Raw genomic sequence first — 27,067 nt, 5'->3', positions numbered from 1 at the left:
AGCCCGGAGCTGGAGGCAGCCCCTCCCCAGCTGGCGTGTCCTCGCCCCCCCCCCCCCCAGACACGCTTGGAGGTGGGGGGTGAGGGGGGGACATCGGGGCTCCCTGGCATTTATCAGCCCCCTGGGTGTCCTGCCCGACTGTCACCTTGAAGTGACACCAGCCGGGCCCGGCTCCCCTCCCCCACTGCTCTGTTACCATGGGGACAGATGTCCTTTCTGCAGCGGCGTCAGGCCGCGCTGCCCGCCCCGATGGGGGGGAGGGGCCGCGTGGGGGCGGGGCTGGCCCGGGAGCCTCGCCCCTCAGTTTCTCCATCATTTGTAGCTGCCGGTCTCCGCTGTGTCCGGGTTTTCATCAGCCTCCATACCTCTCTCTCCCTGCCCCTCTCCAGCTCTCTGAGTTTTTGGTCCCTCCCTGTGAGCAGCTCAGCCTCCCACGCCGGCTCTGTCCCCAATACGAGGAGCTGGGGACCCCCTTCTCCCTCCAAGGGTCCGTCTCCCTCTTCCCAGATAAGACACTTGAAACACACAATAACTTATTTATTTTCTACACCAGGGGGGGCCTTCGAGACACAACTCTGGGCCCTGGACCCAGAAGGGGGCTGAGACGGGGGTTCTGATGAAGACTCAGGGATGGGAGGGGTAGGGGGTCCCGCCGTATGGCCTCCTCCAGGAGTAGAAAGACCTCCAGTGTTTGCAGCCGGTGGTTCTGGGCCCTCACCGCCCAGGGCCAGGGGCTGAGGCTCCCGGTCAGGGGGTCTGTGTGCCCACCGGGTACAGCAGGGCCAGATGCTCCGCGCCCTGCACGGGCAGGGGACGGGAGCTGTAATGGAGCACCAGCTCCGACACGCTGGCGAAGGGACCGCTGTGCTGGCCCAGCACAAACTGGTTCTCTCGGGTCCGCGCGAACTTCAGATGCAGAAAGCCCTGGCTGCTCCTGGGGGACACAGGGGGCCTTGAGCACCCCAGACCTGCTCTCCACCCCCAAAGCCACCACCCCCCCATCGCCTCCAGGAGCAGGGGCTGACATCCCCAAGTACTTCTGGTAAATAGCCACTTGGTGCCAAGCGGTTGGCTTGTCCCACACTGTCTTCCTTGCTTGGGACCCTAAGGAGGCAGCTGGAGGCCCTGCATGGTGGGGGTCCCTCCCGGGGACACGGACTGGACTTTCTCTCTCGATCTCTTGTGCCACCCCTCCTGGGCCCCCCACTAGTTAGCCCCCAGTTTGAGGTCCCTTTCCTTTCTCTTCATCTCGGGTGGGTGGAATGACCTAGAACCTGGAGATCGCTCTGTCATCATCATTCATATGAATTAAGCACTTCCTGTCTCCTGGGCACTATTCTCAACATTTTCTCACATAGTTTTTTCATCTCCTCATTGCAGTATTAGCACAAACTTGGTGCTAGCTAGTGTTATCCTCGTTTTACAAGTGAAGAAACTGAGGCCCAGAGAGGCTGAGTCACTCAGCTAGGGTCACACAGCTAGAAAGTGGCAGAGGCAGGATTTGAACCGGCCTCCGAGCCCTCTTCCCATCTTTTCCTTTGAGGAATCACATACTCAGATGCCTAATACAATCCTAGGAGCGGTTTATAATCAGACACACTTAGAATCTCAGGCAGAGAGGTGGGCAGAACTGAGGTCTCAAACTCAAATGCCTCCAGGGCCATTCTGAGATTCTGGCCCCGACAGACACAAATGGATATACTTCAACTTTTGGACTCGGAGTGGGGGGGGGGGGTCCGAAGAAACCTCGGAAACGTAGTTCCCCATCTCACCCAAGGCCTAGGTCTACTGTATGGCTTCCACTCCATCTTTTTGCATACCTCCGGCGACAGGGAGCTCATTCCCAGATGGAACCATGATGGTGACCTCCCTGGAAGCTCCATCCTCTAGTCCTATAAGCCCCACCCATTGGCCTGGAAGCCCTGCCCATCAGTCCCAGAAAGCCCGACCCACTGGTCCCAAAGCCCCGCCCCTGGCTTGGAAGCCCCGCCCCCTGCCCACAAAGCCCCACCCCTGGCCTGGAAGCCCCACCCATCAGTCCTGGAAACCCCACCCACTGGTCCCAAAGCCCCCCATGGCCTGGAAGCCCCGCCCACTGGTCCCAAAGCCCCCCATGGCCTGGAAGCCCCGCCCATCAGTCCTGGAAACCCCACCCACTGGTCCCAAAGCCCCACCCCCTGGCCTGGAAGCCCCACCCACTGGTCCCAAAACCCCACCCCCTGGCCTGGAAGCCCTGGGGCCTCTCCCCTCTGCTCCCACTGAATGAACCCTATAGCAGGACGCATGCAGTCCTGTGACTCTGTCCCTCCAGGGGGCTGGGGTCTCACCTGAGGGACAGGGAGCAGTCCTGGGGGCTGGTCTCGCTGAGCCGCACCAGGTAGCTGCCTTCCTTGCAGAGCGACAGGAGGCTCTCGGCATCCGCCCTGCTCAGGGGGCCGTGAAACCACCTAGGGGGCGGGGACAGACGTGTCACGATGGGCGAGCCCCCTTCGCACACACCTTGGGGTCGGGGGCAGGCAGGGTCGCTCCAAGGCCTTGTGACATCCGGGCACACAAGAACAATCCCCTTGGGTTTCTCCCCAGGGCCGGGGTCTTCCCCAGGGGGCAGCTGCTTCTCCTTCCAGCGTTCTCTGCAGACGAACCAGCGCGAAGTCCCCGTTCCTCAGCCAGTTCCGCGTGGCCCGCCTGAGGGGCCTGCGGACGGCTGTGATCAACACGCCCTGTGCCCACCGGGCCCGGCTCAGCGGGGTCAGGGCGGTCCTCGAGGAGCTCCCAGGCTGGAGGGACACGGAAGACCCAGACCCCCCAGCTTGGGGGCCGCACCCTAGCCCAGAGTTGGGACCCCTTCAAAATCCTGCTCCCCCCAGTTCCATCCCAACATTTCCTGGGGGGAGGGGAGAATGACTTTGATCCCTTTGCTCCCAGGCTTAAAAGTCCCGCTCAAGTGAAGAGAGGAATTCTCCTTTTACTCTATTTGAGCCAGGCACCATCTGGGGGGTTTTGAGCCCGAGGTTCGGAGAGGTTCAGTGACCTGCCCAAGGTTGCACAGCCAGGAGATGCAGAGCTGGGGCTTGAAGCCAGAGTCTGATGCCAGAGGGAGCCAGACTCCATCTGATTCTGCTTTGCTCCTAGCTGGGCGGCTGGCAGTGCAGGGGGCACCCAGCGAGGAGTAGTGGAAGGAATGAATGAAGGGAGTGCATGAGCCCCCCCTAGTTAAGGACTCTGCAGCTGCTCTGGGCTCTTCCGTCTGCAGCTTCCCCACTCACGGCTGTTTCTCCAGGGGCAGGGCCGCGTCCACGCGCTCCGCGGGCTGGGGGCTTCTGGGCGGGGGTCTCCGCAGCTCCTTGGCGGAGCCCGAGGTCCTTTCCCACTCCGGACTGTCGAACTGCACTGGAGGGGGCGGGTTAGAGAGGAAAGGGTTAAGTCCCGCCTACCTGAGAGGGGCGTGTCAAGGGCTAGCCAATGGACTCTCAGGAGGGAGGCGGTGCCAGCTTGAGGCAACCTATCAGAATCCAGAAGAGGAGGGGCCGGGCTTAAGGCTGGGGCAGGATTGGTGCCGCCAACGGGCCTTCAGAAGAAGGGAGGGCGTGGTCTTTCGTAAATCTGCATAGGAGGGCGGGGCAGTTCCCTAAATGACAAATCCGAGAGCAGGGGGCGTGGCCAGAGGGATGGGTTGGCCGTTCAGCCAGATTCTGGCCAAATCATTGAGCTGGAAAAACACCCCTAATATACAGACAGGTAGACTGAGGCCCGAGCCCCAACTCCCCTCCCGCTTCTGGGGCAAAGTTGGCTTTGCACAACTCTTCCCGCCCCAAGTCATTTTATTTCTTTATTAAAGCAGGCCTCGTTATTACCACTTTTATAGAAGAGGAAACCGACGGTCAGAGACTTATCCAAGCTCACCCAACTGGCTCAGGAATTCACCCCAAGTCCACCTAATGACAGCTACTAAGCAATGCTACCCTCTCCCCCGAAAGCTTCCATGCAATTGAGCCCTTTCTAGCATTCAATTTACAAGCACCTGTTCGTGGCTACTAAAGTGATGCCCATTTCACAGGTAAGGGAACTGAGACTCAGAGAGATAATAGTCTGACACTAAAGCCCATCCCGGCACTATACTGAACAGAGCGAGCAGGCTCCATTGTGCTCTAAAAGCGACTTCAGGTTCCAAGGAAGAGGAATTTATGACTATCAGTCATTCACACTTTAGTGAGAATTAACAAACTCTCAATGTGGCAGATGATTGTGGTTTACTCTGTAAGTTGAAACAGGGGACGTGGGACCAGAGCAGGAAATAGAGGGAGGCAGGAAGTGAGAGGTCAGGGCCTGGGTGGGAGAAGCACCTGCGAACGCCTTGGAGATGTGGTCTTTCTTCCACTCCCAGGGCTGGTCATACTCATCGGCAGGCCGTTCATCCTCCGGGGGCAGCCGGCTCTGTCGAGGCCTCCGCCCGGAAGGAGGCCCGTCCCCCGGCTCTCGGTCCTGCTCCTCGTAAGGAGTGTCATACAGCTGCACCCCTCTGCACGGCAGTTCTGGGACGCCGAGGACATTGTCAGCTCCCACTCCCGCCCGGAACCCTGTGCCCTTCCCCCAAGCCCCGCCCACTCACCGCTCACGACCCACTGGGCATCGTAGGGCTCCATGTAGCCGTCATCCGGGGGTGGCGGGTGGGGCTGGGCATCGAAGGGGTCCGAGTACTCGGTGTCACCTTCTGACTGGAGAGAGATGGAACGGAAGGGGAGGGGCTCAGGGGGACCGAGCCTAGCTCTGGATACCCCCTGCTGGGCGACGGTACAGCCCTGCCTGCCCTCTCTGGGCCATCTGACACATCCCCCCAAGCAGCTCTTTTTTTTGGAGGCGGGTAGGGAGCCCCTGCAGACAGATGCCAGCGTCCCTTGCTTTCTGGCTCTGTGCCCTTCAGATTGTCCCGGGTGCAGAGCCCCGATCTGTCCTTCACTAATTTTCATGTTTATCAGCTGCCCGCACTGTTCTAAATATTTACCCATATTTACTTGCGGTACCAACACTCAGTGAGAACATTATCCCCATTTTACAGATGACAAAACCAAGGCACAGAGAGGGCGAGTGACTTGCTCAGGGCCACACAGCTGGTGAGTAAGAGGCAGGGTTTGACCCCATGGTGTCGGCTTCCTCCTCCCGCCTCTCTGTGCTTTTAGCCACCGCCCACACAGACTCTCCTAATCCTCTTCGAGTCCTTGTCTGGAACTGGGGGTTTGGGCTGCACCGGGACCCTCTAGAAAGATACGGAAGAAGACACGGGCGGCGGAGGCAGGGCTGGGTTCAAACGCTAACGAGCTAGGGCCCTGGGGCCCCGGGCGGGTGGCTTCTCTTCTGCCAGCCTCAGTTTCTACTTCTGTCAAATGGGAGTAACCACCCAGGAAGGGCAGAGAGCAGGGGGGAGGGTGCTTCTGTGCATGGAGGGGAGGGCCTCGCTCGGAGCTGTTTCAGGAAGGTTCCTCCAGCCGCCCAGCCCAAGGGGACCGGAGCGGGCACCAGGGAGCTGGGGGGCAGGGGGACAAAGCCGGGTGGCTCAGCGAGGAAGGAGACCACCGAGCGTCAAACAGGTGCGGAGCCTGGGGAGTGTCCGGCCCCCCCCCTGGGGTCACAGAGAAGACGAGCTCCCCGAAGTCGGGGCGCCCAGCCCGGGCCTCCCCAGCGCGGCTCCCGGGGCCACCCAGCCAGGGGGACGTGGCCACGCACCTCGCCCCCGGGGCTGCCCAATAGGACCTTGGCTCTGGCCGCGTCCGCCGCCTCCACCTTAATGAGCCGGTGCTTCGGGGAGTCGTACTTGGCGTCGCCGGCGCCCCCGGGGTCGGGCTCGGGGCGGCCGTCCGCGTCCTCATAGGGGTCCTCGAAGTCCAGGTCCTTCTGCTCCCGGTAGGCCCTGAGGATGTCGCTCTCCGTGTAGTCGGGGGTGGGCGGCTGCGGAGGGGGCCTCCGAGCGCCAAAGCTCAGATAGTCCCGGAGCCACTTGGCCATCTGGGCGCGCGGTCCCCCCAACACCCGGCCGCGGTCAGAGGGGGCCCCACATGCCCCGTTCCGGGCCCCCCTCCTTGGCAGACCCCCCCCCCCCCAGGGAGGAGGATAAGGATCAGGTGTGCCCCTTGGCTCGGCTCAGAACAGGGGAGAAAAAGGAGGGGACGGGGGAGGGACGAGGAGCCGGAGCCCACCTGAGCCTGGAAGGACCGCGGGGACCCGGCCCCCCGCAGGGCCCTGAATGCCGAGCGCGGGGGCGCCGGGCCAGGGCGAGGGGCATCCGCGGAAGCGCGCGGACTTTCCGCGGGCAGCTCGGCCGCCCGCCACCTCCGGGAAGCCCGGGATCCCTTTCTTGAGGGTCCGGGGGTCGGGGACAGCGCCGCCTGCGGAAGCCCCCAGCCCCGGCTGTGCCCGGGCGCCCGGTTCTCAGCGCAGCCGGCGGCCTCCCCGGGGGCGCGGGCGCCGCGCGCAAAGTTGGGCCGCGGGGACGGCGCCCCCGGCGCGGCGCATCCTTTGTTGCGCTCCTCTCGGCTCCGGGGGGAGCCCCGGGTCCCGCGGCCCCCGGCCCGGCCGCCCCGATCCGGTCCCAGCCCCGGGCACAAAGGGAGATAAAGCTCCTCCAATCCTCCTTCACGTTTTGGAAAGACTTTACCGCCGCCGCCGGCGCGCGCCCGGGAGGTGGGACTTTGGGGAGGGGGCGCGCGGGCGGACGCCCCAGCCCCCGCCGACCCCCGGCCGCGTCCCGGGCAGCGTCGTCAAGGCTTCCCCGCCCACCCCCACCTCCGCCTCCGCGGCTCCCCCGCCTCCCCTCCCCCTGCGCCCCCCTGGAGGTGACGGAGACCTTCAGCTGTTCTGGGGAGGGGGGCGCCGCCGCCCGCGGAGGGAGGGGGGACGCGGGGCGGGAGTGGCGGGGACCGGGGCCGCGGCAGCCGGACGCTGACCCGGAGGACCGAGGCCGGCGGGAGCGAGCGAGGCGCGCGGGAGGTGGGGACCGGCGGGGGCTGACCTTGCTCGGGAGAGCGGGAGGCGCGGAGGCGCGGAGGCGGGAGGGGGGAGAGGAGGGAGGGGAGGGGGCGACGGGCCGGGAAACGGGGGGCTGGACTTGACCGCGAGGCGGGGTGAAAGTGACCGGCATGGGGTGAGGTGGGCGGGGGGTGACGTGAGTGACCGCCGCGGCGGGTGGAAATTGCACCAGGGTTTGGCAGGCGGTGTGGAAATGGTGCCCGAGGTCACTGGCTCAAATGGATGTGGACGCAGCTGAAGGAAGTGGGGAGGCGACGGGAGGGACGGGGAGCTGGCTTCCCCTCCCCCAAGAGGGCTCATCCCGGCCCTCCGCCCCCAGGGGACTAATTGCAGGATGCGGGGCGGGGGGCTGGGGCAGCTGGCCAGGGGAAGGGAGATGGTATCTGTGCCTGGCGCGTGTCCCCGGCATCTGTCCCTTTGTGGCTTCTGAGGGTGGAGGCAGGAGGGGGACAGAGATGAGAGGGGTCTCGCCCGGCCTGGCTGCCTGTTGGCAGCCGCAGCTGTCTGGGGACGAGGACGATAAGAGGTTTGGGGACAGCGAGAGGCGAAGGGAGCTGCCACCTCCGGAGCAAACGCATTTTTTTCTTTTTCCAAAAGCGGGCTTGCTCCGGTCCCATTGGAGTCACAGAGGGGCGGTCAGGGAGGATGGGACCCCAGGTTCCCTTCTCCCCGTCCCCCCTCTCCCAGGGTGGGCTGGTGCCGATGGCTTGGAGGGGACGGAGGACCACAGTGCTCTGAGCCGCCCGCCCCCCCAGGAACAGCCGGGCCAGGCCAGCGTCTGTCTGCTCCTTGCCTCCCTGATTTGAAAAATGGGGCATCTAATAGGAAAACCCCCAGAGAGCTCGAGAGAGGCAGGATGGCCAGAAGGGAGTGAGTCATTTTACCGATGGGGAAACCGAGGCACAGACTGGGGAGGGACTTGCTCGGAGCCACCCGTGGCTCATTCTGCCTGGACGCCACGATCTGGCCTGGCTTGGGGTGGCAGAGACCCGCCAGCGTCTCCTCATGGGATCAGCGATTCTGCATCTCCCCCGCCACCACCGTTAGCCTGTCTCCAGATGGGGAAACTGAGGAACAGAGCTGACCAGGCAAAGCCTGTAAGGGTGGCAGGGTTCCCTGTGTCCCCCCCTTTCCAGCTCCCGCGGTGTCGCCCACTGCAAACCTGTTGAGCTGGGTCCTCCCTCCTGAAGCGCATTCGCACGCCCCCCTCCCACCCCCCCCCCTGCAATGGGCGACAAGGCAGCGTCCCCGGCGACCTCGGGGGAGCACGGCGGGTAATTGTCCTGTTTTCTGTCAGCCGCGAGGCGATTCCCGGCTTGGGAATGAGCTGTTGACAGATCTCATCAGCTCCTGGTCGTCGCCCTGGCGGATAACTGCGAGCCATCTGAGGTATAAATATTTGAGAGGGGCCTTCTAATTGCAGAGCGTGCCCGGAATAGCGATGAGAGGCCCCGAGGCGGAATCAAACGGCGTTTGACTTCCCTGCGCCTCACGAGCCGAGCCGGCATCTCCCGGGGCGCCCGCCCCAGCCCAGGAGAGGATGGGGGCATTCGGGGAGGAGCGGGAGGTGGCGGGCGGAGGAGGAGGAGGAGGAGGAGGAGGAGGAGGGCGGGCTGGTGGTCTGGTGACCTCCAGGAGTGACCTTGAAGACCCACATCACCTCTAGGGGTTTGGCGCTTCTGATCGCGAAAGGAGGGAGCAGGGGAGCGAGGCCCAGAGGAGATACCTCGTGGACAAAGGCAAGGAGGCGAGCAGTGTGGGGGTCCTGGGCTGAGGGGCCCTCCCTTCCTCCAGCGCTTATGGTTTAAGGGGCAGTTTATCAGGGGCATCTCCTTGAACATCTTCTAGAACATTCCATCACCCCCAAAAGAAATCCTGTCCCCACGTGCAGTCACTCCCCACCCCCTCCCCAGCCCCTGGCCCCCATGAGCCCGCTCTCTGTCTGTGGATCTGCCTGTTCTGGACGTTTCACGTCCATGGGGTCACACGTCGTGTGTCCTTCTGTGTCTGCTTCTCTCCCTGAGCGTCGTGTGTTCAGGTCCGTCCACGTGCGGCTGTGTCGGGGCCTCCCCCCTTTTCATGGCTGAGTAATATTCTATTGCATGGCACACAGTAGGTGCTCAATAAATGCTTAGGGTGGACGGGGCCTCAGGAAGGAGCTGGATGGGGTTCCTGGCTGGGGGCTGCGCCTGCCCTCCCCGTCCCTTACCCTTGACTCATGGAGCAGCACCCGGATCCACGAGTCTGAGGCAGGGTGGGAGCCAAGGCGCCAGGCCAGGAGGGGGCCAGGTTGGGACGGCCCACAGTGGGGCCTAAAATCTCCTAATCTGATGGAGGAGACAAGGCCTTGCCTCGGGAGCTCCTAGTCTGGCAGAGGGACAAGTTCCTGGACACAGCTCTGCCTTTCTCAATGCGCAGTCTGAGGGGAGCAATGCGGCCTTGACCTCGGAAGCCCCCAGTCTGATGGAGGAGGCATGGTTCTGACCTCAGGGGCCCCAGTCTTCAAGGATCGCAATCAGATGGGGGAGGCACGGTCCAGCCTTCAAGAGCTCCTAGTCTGATGGAGGAGGCATAGCCGTGTTGTCATGAGCCCCCAGGCTGCATGCGCTGTGGGAGCCTGGGGGTCAAAGATGGAGCCACTGTGCCTTGGAGCCATTCCAACCCAGGTCCTGCCCCCACCCACCCTGAGCCCTCGGGGCGGCCTCCCCTCCTCTGTGAAATGGGGCCGTAGGGGACCGAGCTGGGGTGTGGAGGGGCTCAGGCACAGGGGCGGCCCCTGGGCTCCTTCGCGAGGCCCAGGCTCAGGGCCCCCCCCCCCCCACCTCCGCCCGGTCCCTCTGATGTGCTCCCGTCCCTCTGATGTGCTCCGGCAGCCGGGCAGCCCTGGGGGAGATGACGGAGGAGATTCTGAATGAGGCCTGACAGCTCGGGAGGGGATGACAGACACGGAGCTCCAGGGGGACGGAACTGTCAGCAGTGATGGGGGAAGGGCAGGCTCCTGAGCAGAGGGGTCTCCCGGGGAGGCCGGGCAGGAGGGGAGGGAGCGGGGACGGCGACCTCAAAGCCAGCAGGGAAAATAAGAATTGAAGAACCCATTCCAGTGGGGTGCGGAGGGGTCGGGGGGGCGGCAGGGAGTGGGCAGACCGTGCGGCTCCCTGGGCCTCAATGTCCTCATCTGTGAATGGGACACGGCCAGTCAGGCCACTAACATTTAGAGAGCACCTACTGAGTACCTGGATGGCCTCAGGGGGTGGGGACACATTCATCAAGACACCTAGCTTTGGGGCTGGCCCGGTGGCACAGCGGTTAAGTGTGCATGTTCAGCTTTGGTGGCCCAGGGTTCGCCGGTTCGGATCCTGGGTGCAGACAGGGCACTGCTTGGCACGCCAGGCTGTGGTAGGCGTCCCAGATATAAAGTAGAGGAAGATGGGCATGGATGTGAGCTCAGGGCCAGTCTTCCTCATCAAAAAGAGAAGGATTGGCAGCAGATGTGAGCTCAAGGCTAATCTTCCTCAAAAGAAAAAAAAAAGACACCTAGCTTTGCAAAGCTCACTGTCTGGGGGGGGTCTGGCAGGTAGGGGGCCCCCATGACCCCAACCTCCTTGAATGTGGCCCCTTGAATGTGGCCGGGCCCTGTGGCTTAGTTTTGACCAGCGGAACATGGCAATGGTGATGGAATGTCACTTTCAGCTGACTCTCCTCTCGTGCTGGCTTTGGGAGACAGTGGCTGGAGGAGCCGTGTGGGCAAGTGACAGAGGGCAGCCTCTGGTCACAAGCCCGAGGAGAACTGAATTCCGTCCACAAGCACGTGAGCGAGCTTGGGAGCGGATCCTGCCCCAGCCGGGCCTTCAGATGAGACCCCAGCCCTGGCTGACATCTCGATTGCAGCTGCGAGACCCTGAAGCAGAGGATCCAGGGAAACTGCATCCAGATTCCTGTTGTTTCAAGCTGCGGATCTGGCGGGTAATTTGTCACGGGCATCAGATGACTAACTCGGGAGCCCCAGACAATAAAGACACCGCCTCAAGGCACGCTCTCCAGCGATCCTCCCCAGCTCCATTTTCATCACAGCTCCCACCACCTCTAGCATGTGTTTATTTTATTTATATTTTATTATTACGTTTAGACACATTTACTCTTTTATTCCCCATCCTCCAACAAGAATGTCACCTTTATGATCAGGGACTGTCCGTTTTTCCTCACTGCTGTGGCCTCAACGCCTAAAACAGAGCTGGGCACACAGTAGGTGCTTAATAAGTAACAGTGAATGAGCAAACGGACTAATAAGCTTGCACAAGGAAACGCAGATGAGCGAGTTTGTGTGAAGAGCTCAGCACGAGAGGTGGGCAAGGGTAAACGCCAGCTGTTGTCATTCCTCACTGTCACGTCATCCACCATGTCACACTGAGAAGAGGGGAGCTGGCGCCTGTCCTCGGGTGACCTCAGCCAGGAGAGTTGCATGGACAGTGTGAGCCTAGAAATTGGGGGGCAAGCGGGTGTCCTGACCCCCTGCCCCTGGAGTCTGTGGGGAGCAGAGCTGCTGTTCTGGACGGGACGGCACACTTGCTCCGAGGGGCCTGATGGGAAACATGTGGCTTCGCAGGGCACAGCGCCTCTGCCCTCACCTCTCCACCCTGCCACTGCAGAGCAAAGGCAGCCGCAGGCGACCCACACGCAAATGGACATGTCCGTGTGCAAATAAAACTTTATTGACAACAACAAGCTGGGGGCCGGATCTGGCCCTCAGATCAGAGTTCGCTAACCTGTGTTTTGGAACGGAGTTAGGCTGACATTTAACAATAGGCAGTAAGTGACAGCGACAGATGGCACATGCTTGTGGCAAAAACTGGGGTGGATCCTGAACCACGGGGGCTTAGGGGGCAGCCTGAAGGAAGGAACCCAAGGGGACCAGGGAGGCCCCAAGCCCCCCCCCTTCCTCACGACCTCTTAAGTCGGATGTTTCTTTTAACCAAGAGTCTGAAGGGACCACATCCAGGCACCGTGCGTGACGCTGAGTCTGGGGACAACAGGCATTGTGCCGGGAGATGCTCCACAGCTGGCTCCCTGGAGGGGGCCCTGACTCTAGCGTTTGCCGAGTCCCCTGGTGCAAATACTCTCGCTGTGGCCAGTTTTAAGCCACAAGTGTGACGCTGCTGAGGGCAGGACCGGGGAGACACGGCCAGCCTGAGCAGGTGTCGCCCGCCACTGGCCGGCTTCAAACCAGGACCTGGGGTCTTGCAGCCGCGGAGCTGGGAGGGGCCCCAAGTCGTCAGCAGAAGCCATGGCTGGACCCCAGGCCACCTCTTCCCGTTGTCCCCAAGCAGGGAAATGACTTCGGGGAAGTGGGTCCCGAAAGTGGGGGCGTTTCCTCCCCCAGACTCTGACACCGAACAGCACAAAATGTCAGCATTGGATGCCACGCGAGAGCGTGTGGGTGACAGGAGGGCAGACGCGAGCCACCCTGGGGCACAGGGGCAGGGACGGGGCTGGAGAATCCCGGAGGGGAGAGGCCTGGGGCGCAGTGACCCCGGCAACCTTGGGGCCCTGAGCTTGGGGCCACGTTTCCCGGTCACAGGACCCCGTGAGCGCTGGCCTGCGGCGTAACAAACTAGCCCCAACCCTAATGCCCTAAACGGCCAACATTTGTTGTTTCGTAGCTTCTGAGTCAGGGGTCCTGGACTGGCTAAGTGACACGGTTCTGGGGCCCCTCCTCAGACGCTGGCAGAGAGGGGGCGCCCAGGCCAGGTCGGCGGGTCCCTTTTATTGGCTCCAGACGGTTTGGAGACAGGGTGGGGGTGGGAGATGGCTCACCCACGTCCCTGAAACATGGCTGACAGCGCAAGGACCGTACCAGAGACGGCCGCGAAGCCCTGCCAGAGCTGCTCCAGGATGTCCCACCCTGAACTCGGGGCCAGGAAGTGGCAGCGTGAGCGGGGGGCCGCGAGGTCTGGAAGGCTGCTGGTGGGGGACAGGAGAGGAATCGAGTTTCTTGCTGGCCCCATCGCCCTCGGGCCATATTGGTGCTCGTCCGGTTGTGACTCTGGTCGGTGCCAAGGCCTCTGTTCCCGACCACCGGCTGGAGCTGCGGGACCCCTGACGCGGGGAAGGGCCCGGCTGGGGCTCAGTTGCTGCCGCTGCTGTCGTCGCTGTCCGAATACACGCCGAGCTGGCTCAGGGACGAGGAGCCGGGCGCCCGGGCGGCAGGGCCAGCTGCCTTCCCGTTGCGCACGGCGCCTGGGGGAGAGGCGAGAGCTGGCCCACCGCACCTTGTGCCCACGGCCCGCCCCGGACAGTTCCCGAACGGCCGAGTGGGGGCGACGCTGGGAGAGTGGGGCGGGCCGTTTCTGCTTATTGTTGGAGGGGGCGCAAACAAGGCGGCCTTTCTGGAAGGCGAGTGGCAGGACCCGCCACAGTTTAAACCCACATGACCTTTGACACAGCAACTCCACTTCTGCAAAGTGACCGGTGGAAACCCCGCCCAGGCGGCCAAAGGCGCCCATGCCAGGAGGACACGGCAGAAAAAGGACACCGCTCCACGGCCAAAGGCAAAACACATGCTACAGGGACTAAGAGAAGCCAATCCTGGCTCCACCACCCAACCCGGCTGTGTGGCTCTGGGCAGGTGGCTTCACCTCTCTGGGCCTTGGTCCCCTCATCTGATAAATGGGCTGATGACCATACTGACGACAACGGCTCACGTTCAGGAAGGCTCGTTGGGTGCCAGGACCCACGGCCAGGGCCTGACATGCAGCAGCTCGTGGACCCAACACGAAAACCCCAGGAGGTAGTTCCTGGCGTGACCCACACCCTCCAGGACAGGAAACTGAGGCCCGGGGTCGGGGCGCGTGAGGTCCCAGGACCTCAGCCACAGAACAAGCACGTGGCGGTGCAGACCGCGCCCAGGCTGCTCGCGGGATCCTGCTCTCGGCCACCCCCCGGGCGGAGCTGAGGGTCTCGACCCCGGGGTCACACACGGGGAGCAGCAGCCACACAGGGCGAGATGGGGACGCCGGGGAACCGCCTGCGAGGTGAGGCCGCGACTACGGACGAGGAGGACCCGGCAGGCGGGGACACAGCTCTGCCCCGCCCACCCCGCGGGCTCCCCACCGGCGCAGGGACGCTGCTGCCCCTGGTGGCCGCCGGGGGCGCTGCACTCAGCTGCCCGGACCCAGAGGGAACCTACCAGGGGCGGATGCGGCAGGGTCCCGCCGGGCGCTCTGGTCCAGGTCTGTTTTCTTCACCACGACCAGGCCCGACAGCTGGGGCCTGCTGCCAAGGGTGCCGACGCTCCGCTCCCAGCTCTCTGCCTTCCTCTTGGCTTTCGGGGCCTGTGGGTGATGGGGGGACACGAGTCGGTGGTTCGTCCCAGACTCCCCCCTTCTCTGGCCTCCCTGCCCCTAGTCCCCTGCTGAACCAGTTGCCAGAGGGATCTCTGCCACCTCCACTCCCCTGCTGTGCTGTGTCTCTCTCCTGCCCTAAAAGCCTCTATGGCTCCCCATCGCCCCAAGCTTGGTACTCAAGACTCAAGGCCTTTGCCCACTTTCCATCCCACACACCCTGCACTTAGACTTCCTAAATCACACTGGGGCCTCTCACCTTCACCACACCATTCCCTTCACCTGGAAACGCCCCATTTGCCTCTAGTGTACTTGGTGAACTCCTACTCATCCTTCAAAACCCAACTCCGGTTATCCCCCCACCCTGAGGAAGCCTTTTCTCACAGTTCAAGCTCAAACGAGTGCTGCCTGTCCACACCCACAGCCCTCTACTGCCTTATCCACCGGCCCCCCAACCGTGCTGTGGGTTCCTGTCTTGGTCACTGCTGCGTCTGCAGTGCCGCAAAGAGTTCTTGGCACGTAGTAGGTGCTCCATCAGTGTGTTTGAGCGAATGTGGCAAAATGGAGGCACCCACTATGTGGACTTGCTAGGGGGAGGCAGAAAGGGGCTCAGGCCCATCTCTGGCTCTTCAATCACACAGAAGGGACCCCTTTTATGCTGAAATAGAGGAACCGGAAACCACTAGATTCAGGAGGCCCCGTGTGAGCCGGGAGCGGGCGATGCGGGGGGCGTGAGGGGCAAGGTCCCACCTTCATCGTCTGCAGGAGGGGAGAGCGTGGACGAGCAAGATGGTCAGGACCACACCCACCCTGATGAACGAACGGTGCGAAGGAAAGACAGACGTCAGGCTGGAGCAACAGCGTCGGGGGGGGGGGGGGCGCGGCCACTGCGGGCAAGGTGGTCAGGGAAGGCCGCCTGAGAGAGGTGACCTTGGGCCGACGGCAGAACGAGGAGGACGAGTTCACCAGTGGAGACGGGAGGGAGGGTGCTCCAGGCGGAGGGCACACTGAGGCAAAGGCCCAGAGGTGGGGCTGAGCTCGGCGCACCCAGGGTGCTGGGTCAGCTGGGGCGCTGCATGTGGGGAGGGGGAGGGGGAGGGGGAGGACACGGGGGCACACCGCACGCCAGGGTCCCGGCCGCGGGGCTCAGGGAGGGGCGACCACGACAGGTGCAGTCCAGGGAGGGGGCGGAGAGGGACCAGGAGTCCCAGGCGAAGCTTCCTCATCGGGACCAGTCGACTGACTCATGGGGTCAGGCCCTCTGGGCGACACCATCACGGGTTCCCGGGCGGCCTGAGAGCTGAGAGTCACGAGCGTTTGTTCCCCAAACCGTCTACGCCGCGTGTGCTCGGTGTCATTGAACTCAGCCACCAAAACAGAAGTGTGGAGACATCCTGCCATAAAAGCTACACGGAAGGTTCGAGAAGTCTCGATGAAGGCATATCGCTTAAAACAAAACAAAGAAAGTCTGCCGTCCAATGAGGGATCAGCAAGCTCGCCACCAAAGACCGGGAGGAAAAATCAGAAAAGCTCAGATTACTTTGAAATAGCTTTGATCTCTTGTTCCATTTAAAAAGAAAAAATAAAAAGAGGAAATTTCAGACAATGATATCTGGGGGTGGCTTGGGCGAGAAAGCCAGCGTGAGAGCTCTAATCAGGGGACATAGCCTCCAGGAAAACGTCTTGGTTCCCTGTTAAAAAGATTAATGGGTGAGCCCCAAACCCAGTCTGGCTTCTGACAGTAACAAGAATTCTCAGCCGGAACATGGCTGCCTCCATGGAGGACTACACTTCCCAGCTTCCTTTGCAGCAGGATGTGGTCAGGTGGTTCAGTCCTGACCAATGGGATGTGAGCAGACGGATGCGCTCCATCACGGATGGAATAACCTTAATGGTCCTCGCCCCGCCCCGTTCCATTGGCTGGGATGCGGCCGTGGCACAGAGATGGCATCATCCCCGGGCCGGCAGGACAGGAGAAGGCAGGCATCTGGGTCCCTGACACCATGGGGCCACCTTCCCTGTTCCGGTTGGCTGTGCACAACAGTTATTCAAGAGAAAAATATCTCTGCAGTTGAAACAGCCGTTACTTTGGGTCCCGTCCAGCGGCTGGACTTGTATTTCACTCAGACCACGAATGTGTTTTGAATTAAAATAACATGCTTTGGGGGGGGTCCCTGTGTAACTTACGATTTCCCACTTTAACTCCCTGTTTCCATTAACAAACCAGAGTGGCCTTGACCATCCTGGATAAGACAGCCGTGGTGGAAAATGCTGGTCGTCCACCTGCCACATCCTCCTCTTCCCTTCCTTCTGCCAGCACGGGCCAGCTAGAGGATGCGGCTCCCAGCCTGCCTTGCAGCTAGATGCGGCCACTTGACCGAGTCCAACCAACGGGACACGAAGAGGAATGACACTGCACAGGAGGTGGGCCACACCTGAATCGGAGCCGCAAGGCACTGGCAGGTGTTCCTCCACGCCCCCGAGCTGGAACCCGAGCGTGCCCTGAGCCAGCTGTGACCACAGAGCGGGAACCGACGCTCCAGGAGAGGGCAGAGCAAGGAGACGGAAGGAGCCTGGGCCCCTGAATGACTGCATGGAGCTGAGCTGCCCAAAGTCTGGGGCTGCCAGGACTGCTACATGACCGAGAAATAAACCTCTGTGTTCTCAGGTCTCTGAATCTGGGGATCTCCTTGCTTCAACCGCTGAGGGAGGGGCTGGCAAACGAGTCCCATAGGTTGGCCACCTGTCTCTGTAAATGAAGTTTTACTGGCACACAGCCACGTCCACTTATTGTTGTTACACATGTTCCACGGCTGTTTTGTGCTACGATGGCAGAGCTGAGCAGTGTGACACAGGCGGTCCGGCCTTTTAAGCCCACCTGTGGCTTATGCTGCCCCAGCTTAGCCTGAGAGCCAGGGAGAGTCGGGCAGCCCACTCACCTCGTCCAGGATAGCGGTGGGGTTGGGCCGGAGGGCTGGCCGGGGTGGGGCGGGGGCGTCCTCCTCCTCTGAATCCGAGTCTTCCAGCAGCCTTCGCTTCCTGGATTCCTCCACCAAGGCCCTGAGGGACGGAACGTGGGACATGGGGACGTGCTCCGCAGGGGGACATTGCTGGGACACCCTGCCAAGGCGTGTGGGCCCTACTGCTCTTTCCTGACCTCATGGAGCAGTGGGTGGAGGGGCACACAAACTCCTTTTTCTTAAAAAAAATTGTCTTTATCCACTGAGGGCAGTGAGTGGTCCACTGGACACTGGGACCAGCCTACCTAGACGGGAAGCATGGCCGGTGACCTCGGTCGGGGCCATGCCTGGAGCTCCCAGAAGCTCAGTCCTTTTGGTTGTTATCATGACGGTCAAAACAGTGCTTGGCACGCAGAAGGTGCCCAATAAGTGCAGACTCCTCTCACTGCTACTCACAGTATCACTGACCTGCCCGCCCAATAGGGCCGACCAAGCACCTACTGTGCACCTGACTGCACCCCAGGCCCCAGGGACACAGAAGTCAAAGTCCCTGTGCAGAGTGTAAAAGGGGGTGAGACAATAAAGCAAGAGAGGTTCCAGAGAGTGGGTGCCGTGTAGAAAAACCGGAACACAGCGGGCCTGAGGCTGTGCCCTCAGAGAGGCGGGCTCGCCAGGCTGGCCCCCAGTGGCATCTGGAGCTGGACTCAGGCTCGGCTGCCCGCGCTGCCTGGGCTCCTGGCCCTCAGCTTGCTGTGCAGACACGGGGTCTGGCCGAGCTCTGCTCCCTGCCTGAGCCCGGTCCCCCGAGAATCTCGGCCTGGTCTACGAGCCCTGGGGACGGCCCCTCACACACACATTTGGTTTGGGGGAATTGGGCATGTCCTGTGGACTCCCCTGGGAGAGGACTCTGGAAGCTTCCGCCTGGTCTCCCGCCCCCGCCCCACGTGCCTTTTCCCTCTGCTCACTTTTCTGTTATAAACCACACTGTGAGGACAACTATGTGGCACGTCCTGGGGGTCCTCCCAGCAAATCTTTGAACCTGGGGCTGGGTCTGGGGACCCGACACAGATGCCATGAGAGAGAGTGAGATGGGGGAGGCGGGTGGCGGGGACGGCCTCCCTGAGAAGGTGACACTTGAGGGAGCCATGGAAAGATCTGGAAGCGGGGCGCTCCAGGCAGAGGGAATGGCCCGTGTGAAGGCCGGGAGGTGGGTGGAGCCCCGGGGACCCCCGGCCCGCCGCCCCGACTCACGCCGTCTCCCTCTCGTCCTCCTCCTGCTCCCGCTTCTGCCGCTCCTCCTCCGACAGGCGGTGCTGGCGCAGCATGGCCTCGAAGTCCACGTGCGCCTGCCGCTGGTTCAGGTCCTTGAGCTCCTGCAGGTTCTCCAGCACTTCCATCTCCAGCTTCGAGTCCTTGGTTCGGTTCTCCAGCACCTGGCGGGCACGACGACGCGGGCTGAGCGGGCTGGGATGTCACCCCTCGACGCGCCCCGCCTGGCCACGGGGGTCCCCACGGGGGTGACCACAGGCAGCCTGGAGCTTCGATCCACACACCCAACCCGGTCCCATCGCTGTGCCCATTTCAAGCTCCAAACACTGAGGTCCAGGGAGCGGAACTGACCGCCTGAGCCCACGCGGCTGGTCAGCACTGGAGCCAGGCAGCCTGGACGTCCAGCCTGGCTCCATCTTTAAGTAAAAATAACATTGAAGCTTTAAAAAGATAACCAGAGCCACTGCTCTGGGCCAGAAAGAGGATTCCAGATATAATCTCATTTAATCTTTGCAAAAACCTCATTTTACAGAAAAGGAAACTGAGGCTCAGAGACACGGAGCTGGCCGCCCCCCGTCTCAGAGGGCTGGCTGAGGTGAATTCTGCCTCGGCTGCTTCCTGGCCGTGTGACCCCACTGCATTGTCCCTCTGGGAGACGGGTGAGGCCAACTCCTCCCCCTGGAGGGGGGCTGGCTCAGGGACACGCCTCTGACAGAACAGGACAGAGTGACGTGTGTCACTTCTGAGACGAGGTCATAAAATGCACGGCGCCTTCCAGCTCGCGCTCTGGGACCACTCAGTCTGGGGAGGCAGCCGCCGCGCTGTGGGGAGGCCCACACCGCAGCCTCTGCCAACAGCCACGCGAGGGAGCCACCCTGGAAACAGCTCCTCCAGCCCCGGTCGAGCCTTTGGATGAGGCCGCCCCGGCCGACAGCTCAGCCAAGACTCTGAGCCGGAACCATCCAGCTAAGCGGCTCCCGGATTGCCGACCTCAGAAACTGTGGGATAACGAGCGTCTGAAGTTGTGAGGTCTGGGGTAACCTGTTACGCACCGACAGCTAACCAGTACCCAGACCCCTCCCTCCCGCCCTGCACGGCCGCTGGGGAAGTCGGACCAGATCCGACGCGGCTTAAAACAACTGGCAGAGCTTGGAGGGTCCAGGAATAGAAGGGCATTGTGAGGTGGGAGCAGACAGGAGGGAACACAGACTTGCTAATATTTCTGAGAAAGACCACAAAAAATGTCCAGCTGAGGATGAAAATTTCCTTGACAAATAACAATGACAGTATCGACATCATGAATTACTAACTAAGTGCCATGCCCTGGTTTAAGAGTTTTACGTGCGTGAACTCATTTAATCCTCGCCACAAGTGTATGCGGAGGGCCTGGTTATCAATCTCATTCTACAGATGAGGATGCTGAGGCACAGAGAGGCCAAGTGCCTTGCCCAAGGTCACACAGCCAGGAAATTTTCAAGAGAACTTTTCCTTCTACATTTCTAATCTTAGTACCCACGGGTCTAATGGGTCATGGGAACCTGCTTTGAAAACTGGGGGAGCCACCTGCGAGGAGCACCTTGCATTACGAAGTCCGACTTCCTGTCTCCCTGAATTAGTTTTCTCTGGCTGGGTAACAATTTGCCACCAGCCCGGTGGCTTAAAGCAACATGACTCTACTCATGATTCTGTTGATCGGGAGTCAGGCACGGCTGGGTTCTCTGGCGGGGTCTCACAGGCTGAAACCAAGGGGTTGTGGCCTCATCGGAGGCCCAGGGTCCTCTCCTGAGCTCACTCAGGCCGCTGGCAGAACTCAGCTCCTTGTGGTCGTGGGACTGACGTCCCCATTTTCCTGCCAGCTGTTGACCGGGGCCGTTCTCGGCTCCTAGAGCCCGTCTGCCGTTCCCTGCCACGTGGCTCCCTCCACAGCGACACTCCTCCAACCTCTGCCATCCTCCGTCTCCAACTCTAGAGCCGTCCGGACAGCCCCCCATCCTAGGGTCGACTGTGTCATAACCCAATCCAGCCCGATCACAGGAGTGAGATCCTCGTGTAGACACAGTCCCGGGACCACGCCGGGCATGTGACCAGGAGGCAGGGATCCTGGGGGACATCTGAGAGGTCTGCTGACCACACTCCCCAACCCACTGCCCCGCCTGGGGGTCTGAAGCGGGAAGAGACACTGATACCACCTGCACCCCCACATGTGCACAAACACACACACATGTGCACACGTGCACACAGGGCGCCCGGCTCACCTTCATGGGGTTGTTCAGCTCCTCGTCCTCGCGCTCCTTCTGCACCCTCTTCTCCTCCTCCTCCAGGAGCTTCTCGGCCTGGAAGTTCCGCGTGGCCCCGTGCTCCATGGTGTAGTCTGTGTTCTCGGGGTCTGTCTGGGAGGGAAGACGGGCAGACGTCAGCTCCTACGTTCCTGGGCATCAAAAGGTCCTGCTCTATACGGCGGCCAGCAGCCCGGGACACCTTCTCAAGGTGTGTCCCTCCTTCCTACAGCTTTTCTTTTTTTTTCTTGTCTTATTGCTTCGGCTGGTACGGTTCTTTCCATCTAGAGCTCCCATCCCCTTTTGCAAACACACTTATCTCCCTGCTCCACCTGCAGCCCTTCAGCCTCCACACGTTTGCAAATAAAGGTCTCTGGGCCTTTGCACATGTTGTACCTTCTTTTCTGCTGTGTGTGTGTATGCACATGTGTGCGCTTGTTAACATTTTTCCTTAATTATCAACTACACATCAAGCATGTATAGAGAAAGCTCATGTCTGTGTTTATCAAATGGAGAGCCAAAATACAACACGGTATCCTGCGTGAGACCCTGGAACAGAAAGAGACTTTAGCAGAACAACTGAAATCCCCATCACGTCTGGAGTTTGGTTAATGATAACGTTCCAACGTTTGCTCTTATTGTGACAGAGGCACCGTGGAGACGAAAGACAATAACAGGAAGGGAAGCTGGTGGGGGGAGATGGAGCCCTCTGTGCTCTCTCTCCAGCTTCTCTATAAATGTAGAAGTATTCTGAAATGACAAGTTTATTATCTGGGGCTGGCCCCGTGGCCAAGTGGTTAAGTTCGCACGCTCCACGTGCAGGCGGCCCAGTGTTTCGTTGGTTCGAATCCTGGGCGCGGCCATGGCACTGCTCATCAAACCACGCTGAGGCAGCGTCCCACATGCCACAACTAGAAGGACCCACAACGAAGAATATACAACTATGTACTGGGGGGCTTTGGGGAGAAAAAGGAAAAAAATAAAATCTTTAAAAAAGAAAAAAAAAGAAGTTTAGTATCAAAAAAGAAAGCATGAGGAAGAGAGCAATCCCTATGTGCAGGTGTCTGCAGAACACGTTATTTGGAAAATCGTGTAGAAACTGTTAGAAGCATTTGTCTCCACGTGGAGGGGCTGGCTGGGCAGAGGGGAGCAGGGAGCCAATTTTCCAGTGTGAGCCCTCAGTACTGTGTGAATTCTGTTTTCATCACATGCACGCATAGGCTTAAACTTACATATGTAACCCTAGTTAATCACCTGGAATTCTCCACGAGAAAGGCCAGTCTATGGCATTGTGCCATAGTTCCTCTAGTCTTTAAAAAAATTCATGTGTATTCATTAATATCTAAATATGTACATACTTTGCAATTCAAGTAATCATTTTCTGGAAACAACCCAAATGTCCGTTGATGGGTGAATGGATAAACAGGATTTGGTCCATCCACACAATGGAATATTATGCAGCTGTGAAAAGGAATAAGGCCCTGACACAGCTCCACGTGGACGGACCTGCACACACGACGCTCAGGGAGGGAAGCAGACACAGAGGGACACACAGTGTGTGATCCCACTGACATGAAACGTCCAGAACAGGCAGATCCACAGACAGAGAGCGGGCTCGTGGGGGCCAGGGGCTGGGAGGCGAGGATTGGGGGGATGAAAATGTTCTGGAATTAGATAAAGGTGGAAGCATAGTACATTGCAAAGATACTAAAAACCAGTGAATTGTACACTTTGAAGGGTATGGTATGTGAATTATATCTCAATAAACTTGTTGTTAAAAAAGTGACCAAAATATCTAATTCTTTAAAATATCTTTCTTGCTTATTTTAATCAAATCTTATTTATTTATTTAATTTTTTTAAAGATTGGCACCTGAGCTAACAACTGTTGCCAATCTTCTTTTTTTTATTTTTTCTTTCTGCCTTTTCTCCCCAAATCCCCCCAGTACATAGTTGTGTATTCTAGTTGTGGGTCATTCTAGTTGTGACACGTAGGACGCCACCTCAACGTGGCCTGACGAGTGGCGCCATGTCTGCGCCCAGGATCCGAACCAGCAAAACCCTGGACCGCCGAAGTGGAGCGCGCGAACTGAACCTCTTGGCCACGGGGCTGGCACCTCAAATCTTATTTTTTAACCAAAGAAAAAAGCTCATGGCAAAAAAAATACTCAAATGGTACAGAAGTTTGTGAAAAGAAAATTATAAGTTCTCCTCGTCCTTTCCCCAAATCCTTAATACCATCTTTGAAGTCACAATTAAAAGTAAAAACGTGATTGTTACTGGCCATGTAATATTCCACTGTTAATCGAATCCCCTATTATTGTACATCTAGGTTGCTTGTAGTTTTTTGCCTTTATAAATAATGCTGTCACAAACATCCCCCCAAACCTTTGTCTGTTTCCTGGGCATAAGGGGGAATGGGATTGCCTGGCCGGAGAGGACAGCAGCGGGTAACCCCAGGGGAGGAGGGGCCAGCCTGGCGGGCTGCCTACCTTGAAGGTGATCTCTGCTAGGCAGCGCGTGCACTTGATGTAGAAGCGGAAGATGGGCAGGCCCAGGTAGGCCTCGTTCTGCACGGTCTCTTTGCGTGCATTGAACTTCTTGCCCTTGTAGATGTACTCCCCACACGTCTTACATCTGTAGGGACAGGAGAGAGGGACTCGCGCCATCTCGGTGCCCTGGTTCCTACTGGTCGGATGCTTTGGCGTTTTGGCAGACGGCTGCCTGCATACCTCCAGGGACGGGGAGCTCCCTCCCACAAGGTAAGCTGCCTCGGATTCCCCTTTCCCGGAGTGCTCTTCTCACTATTATCTACCTGAGTCTCGGCCCCCGCGTCACCTTCTTGGGAAGCACCCAGATGAGGTAAGACTTGCCTGGCACACACTCCCGGAAGTAAGCCTGATGCTCATGGGGTATCCCGGCCTCCAGGGGGGATGATTCCTCCAGGAGCGAAGCCACACGGAGCAAGGCAGAGCCCCCGCCACGCTGCCCTCCCTCAGCCCCTACCCCAGCCCCCGTGCTCCCCGGGCCAGCACGCAGGCCTCCTGGCCGTTCCTACAAACATCCCCAGCTCGTCCCACCTCCGGGCCTTGGCCCCGCAGCTACCACGGCCTGGACACCCTTGTCCTTCAGACACCAGCTCGACCGGCCTGTCTTCTGACATTTCCTTGACCCAGCGAAGCACCCCCTCCCTTCCCGGCCACCTCTCCAGTCACTCCTTCTCATGCCTGATCCCTGCATCTGATGTACTTGTTCATTATCTCCACCTCCCTCCAAGCTGTGGGCCCCACGGGGTCCGGGACTTTGTCAGTCCTGACGCCCACAGTCCCTGGTGCCCGGCCTAGGCCCTAGCAGACAGCAGGTGCCTAATAAATGACTGCCAAATGAAGAAAAATGAACGAAGGGAGGGGAGAGAGAAAATAAACAGTCGACGGTGTGTAAATACACACTGAGTTTCACTGAACGAAGGTGTCTTTGATTACCAAGTGTATCTGACTTTAAACAAGCTGAGACATGAAAAATTGTGGGGCTTAGCATTGGGAAGATAAGGTCATTCTGAAGTGGTATGAAGGGCAAGACCTGGGGACGGGGTGGGTTTAGACAGGGGACCAAGAAGGCTTCTCTGAGGGGGTGAGGCCTAAGCCAGGATCTGAAGGATGAAGAAGAGCTGGCCGTGCGAGGACAGAAGGAAGAGTGTTCCAGGCAGAGGGAACAGCCTGTGCAAAGGTCCTGCGGTAGAAATGACAGTGGCTTTTGGAGGAGGTGAATGCAACTGCTGGGCCCCATCTCTGTGCTCCCACTTTTACTACCAATGGTCAAGATCTTGAGCTGGCACCAGCTGGGAGCTCTGCGAGGTCAGGGTGGGGCTGGGGGTATTAATCCCGAACAGTGAGGAAAGGGAGATGCAGCCTGGTCACTCCGTCACTGGGTCGACGTCTGAGCAAGGACCGATGACCTGGTCTGAGCGCCAGGGATGGGCCGCTCTCTGCGGATGCTGGGCACCAGGACCGCCTGCCAGGACAGGTGGGGGGCACTCACCTCATGTTGAAGGGGGCCATCAACCGCACCACGTACTGCCGGTCTTTGGGCAGCTTGAGCTTGGGGATCTTGGACGGGTCAAAGTCGGGCGGGTAGTATTTCTGTGGGGAGGAAGGAAGCGTCAGGGGAGCTGCTTACAGACACAGGGGTGGCCCGGGGCCGAGGGAAGGGGCCCTGGGGGCTGCGTCGGGTCCCCAAGACCACCCCCGGGCTTGAGGTCTGAGACTCCGGCCATGCTCTCGGCTAGTACGCGTTACAGCAGACGGACAGAGAAAAACCCACAGAGGGAAAAGGCGCGTGGGTCGAAGCCCAGAGGAAACCAGGTGCGAGCTTCCAGAATCTTCTCCAACGGAGGAACCCAGGACGGCGAGCTCGGTTCCCCTGGCAGGCAGGTGCGGCAACGTGTGTGAAATGTCGCCACCCAGAGAAGCTCGCAGAGACCGGGCATCCAGGATTTCCGTCGGGGGCTGGCCACGCAGACGCCCCTGCCCAGGGCGGACGAGGACTCCAGACTCCAGGCAGAGAGCAGGGCTCAGCGTAAACCACGTGCTGGCCTGGGGAGCCATTCTTATCAGGGAACGGGGTTGACCACCCTGACGTTCCAGGTCCCCGATGTCAGCCAAGGGCCAGTCTTGCAAGGCGGCCTTCCTGAGGACGGCAGCCTCAGGCCTGCCACATCAACTTTGGGCCTCAGTTTCCCCATCTGAGGAATGGGTAACCCGTCCACCCACGAGGACTGGATGAGCACGGCCCTTAGCCCAAGGCCCGGCACACGGAAGTCTCTGCTGGTACGTTATGGAAATAGATGGCTCCCGGCGGGCTCCTCAGGGTGGAAGGGGTTTCATGGACACTGCACTGGAATGCGAGGAGGCTGGGGCCGGATTCCCGACACACGTGATTTTAAAAGAGGGACTGAGCCACAGGAAGGGGCGTCCAGCGCGACCTCCCAACCCTGGACTCCTGGCCATCAGTCCTGAGGTCTATTCTCTCTCTGTCCTGACATCCTGGACTTGCACACTCCAAGGACGGGGAGCTCACCCCCTTTCTGGGAGCTCATACCCTCCTGAGAGGTGGGGACAGGGACTCAGAATTCGGGAGCTCTCTTTCCCAGAGGCCAAATCCTGCCTTCCGAGACCCCCCTCTACCCCTGAAGCATCCTGGATTTCCCCCAACGGAGCAAGGAGGAGAAGTTGAGGCAACTGGGAGGGTCCCCTGCCGCAGAGCAGAAGAGCTCAGCAAAGTCTAATCCGTCTCTGGAACGCGATTGGCTGAGGAATCTGGCATGGGCGGCGCCTAACAGAGCCCCGCCCCCGAAGGCCATGTTGCGGAGTGGGAATACCGCTATGACTAAGGAAGCCCCGCCCCGAGGGACGTGATTGGATAATATCCTTCGGAAAACCCAATGAGGGGAAGTGATTGGCTAAAGAGCCAAAGCTCCGCCCCTCACAAGTGATTGGATACGAGGGGAAGCCGTAGCGAAGGCCCACCCCCCGTGGAAGGTGATTGGGAGGAGTTTGAGTAGCCCCACCCCGCGGAAGGCCGTTGGGAAGAAGAACAAGGTTTCAACTGGAGAGCAGAGGAAGCCACCTCGGCCGGAGCGCCGAGATGTCGCGCCCCGGGTAGAAGGTCCCAGTCGCCCATCACTTACGTTTAACACCTTCCGCTCCGACATCTTTGCCTCCTACTCTTCTCACAAGCACAAGACGACCGCTTAGGCTTGGTGTTTACCGAACTTCCCCGTCCGTCCCCTGCACTTCCGCTTACGTCACTCTTCCCCCTCTATTATTGGCTGCAGTGCACACAGCGTGTCTTTTTCATTGGCTGCGATTCCCGTCTGTCAAGATCCACCTCCCTACCAGCTCCCCTTCGGCGTTGCAACCTCGGTGGTACGCGACGAAGGTTCCGGGAGCCGGCTGGGCTTGGAGAAGCTCCGAGGAGGCGCTGCGCCCCCTAGAGGTCGGCGCCGGCTGGTTAAAATTTCGTGGGGACACGACGTGGCTGCCGGTGGCGACAGTCCCTGATGTTCATTCCATTATCCAGCAAATAAAGCGCTGAGCGTTGAGCGCGTCCCCTGTGTGCTGATCTCTGGGAATCCACGCCTCGTTCTGTGTCCCTAGCGTCCACGTGGGGGGATTAGAGGGGGCAGTTCCCACGGGCGACAGACACAT

The 27,067-nt window shown here is 60.1% G+C and overlaps 2 protein-coding genes and 1 long non-coding RNA gene across 9 annotated transcripts; 1 reads left to right on the top strand and 2 right to left on the bottom strand.

Annotated features, from left to right (window-relative positions):
• Window positions 1–522: 522 nt before the first annotated feature.
• Window positions 523–6,799, bottom strand: SHD (Src homology 2 domain containing transforming protein D). Its single transcript, XM_014843102.3, has 6 exons — window positions 5,722–6,799; window positions 4,610–4,715; window positions 4,344–4,532; window positions 3,267–3,390; window positions 2,328–2,447; window positions 523–934 (listed from the first exon to the last, which is right to left on the bottom strand). Exons 1-6 carry the CDS (start codon window positions 5,998–6,000, stop codon window positions 748–750), a joined length of 1,005 nt encoding a protein of 334 aa, XP_014698588.1. The 5' UTR covers window positions 6,001–6,799; the 3' UTR covers window positions 523–747.
• On the top strand, window positions 5,118–17,290 carry LOC139041273 (uncharacterized). Of its 5 annotated transcripts, none has more exons than XR_011496106.1 (5): window positions 5,761–5,898; window positions 8,318–8,409; window positions 8,687–8,759; window positions 10,711–10,983; window positions 16,675–17,290. It is a non-coding gene; the product is annotated as an uncharacterized lncRNA (long non-coding RNA). The 5 variants fall into 5 exon arrangements; XR_011496107.1 differs by lacking the exon at window positions 5,761–5,898 and adding an exon at window positions 6,839–6,981; XR_011496104.1 differs by lacking the exon at window positions 5,761–5,898 and adding an exon at window positions 5,118–5,585 and having other exon boundaries at window positions 8,687–10,983.
• YJU2 (YJU2 splicing factor homolog) lies at window positions 11,714–26,692 on the bottom strand. Of its 3 annotated transcripts, XM_014843100.3 has the most exons (8): window positions 26,548–26,692; window positions 24,900–25,000; window positions 23,354–23,498; window positions 20,842–20,976; window positions 18,569–18,750; window positions 17,297–17,417; window positions 14,204–14,348; window positions 11,714–13,254 (listed from the first exon to the last, which is right to left on the bottom strand). In XM_014843100.3, exons 1-8 carry the CDS (start codon window positions 26,569–26,571, stop codon window positions 13,142–13,144), a joined length of 966 nt encoding a protein of 321 aa, XP_014698586.3. In that variant the 5' UTR covers window positions 26,572–26,692; the 3' UTR covers window positions 11,714–13,141. The 3 variants fall into 3 exon arrangements, with proteins under 3 accessions (XP_014698586.3, XP_070347851.1, XP_070347852.1); XM_070491750.1 differs by lacking the exon at window positions 11,714–13,254 and having other exon boundaries at window positions 14,210–15,167; XM_070491751.1 differs by lacking the exons at window positions 11,714–13,254; window positions 14,204–14,348 and adding an exon at window positions 15,198–15,763.
• Between the last annotated feature and the right edge of the window lie 375 nt (window positions 26,693–27,067).

Source organism: Equus asinus, chromosome 20 (genome assembly GCF_041296235.1).
Source record: "Equus asinus isolate D_3611 breed Donkey chromosome 20, EquAss-T2T_v2, whole genome shotgun sequence".
NCBI lineage: Eukaryota > Metazoa > Chordata > Mammalia > Perissodactyla > Equidae > Equus > Equus asinus.
The sequence above is the reverse complement of the archived record's forward strand: the minus strand, read 5'-3'. Positions and strand labels throughout refer to the sequence as shown.

Bases quoted from the DNA above. Each gene is read 5' to 3' on its own strand.
- SHD (XM_014843102.3), bottom strand. From the start codon at position 6,000: ATGGCCAAGTGGCTCCGGGACTATCTGAGCTTTGGCGCTCGGAGGCCC. The intron at 4,716-5,721 runs GTGCGTGGCCAC...ATCTCTCTCCAG, and splicing joins TGGGCAGCCCCGGGGGCGAG to TCAGAAGGTGACACCGAGTA. The intron at 3,391-4,343 runs GTGCTTCTCCCA...CGCCCCCTCCAG, and splicing joins CATCTCCAAGGCGTTCGCAG to TGCAGTTCGACAGTCCGGAG.
- YJU2 (XM_014843100.3), bottom strand. From the start codon at position 26,571: ATGTCGGAGCGGAAGGTGTTAAAC. The intron at 14,349-17,296 runs GTGAGTGGGCTG...CATCACCCACAG, and splicing joins CCACCGCTATCCTGGACGAG to GCCCCGAAAGCCAAGAGGAA. The intron at 13,255-14,203 runs GTAGGTTCCCTC...CCTCTCCCCCAG, and splicing joins CCCTGCCGCATCCGCCCCTG to GCGCCGTGCGCAACGGGAAG.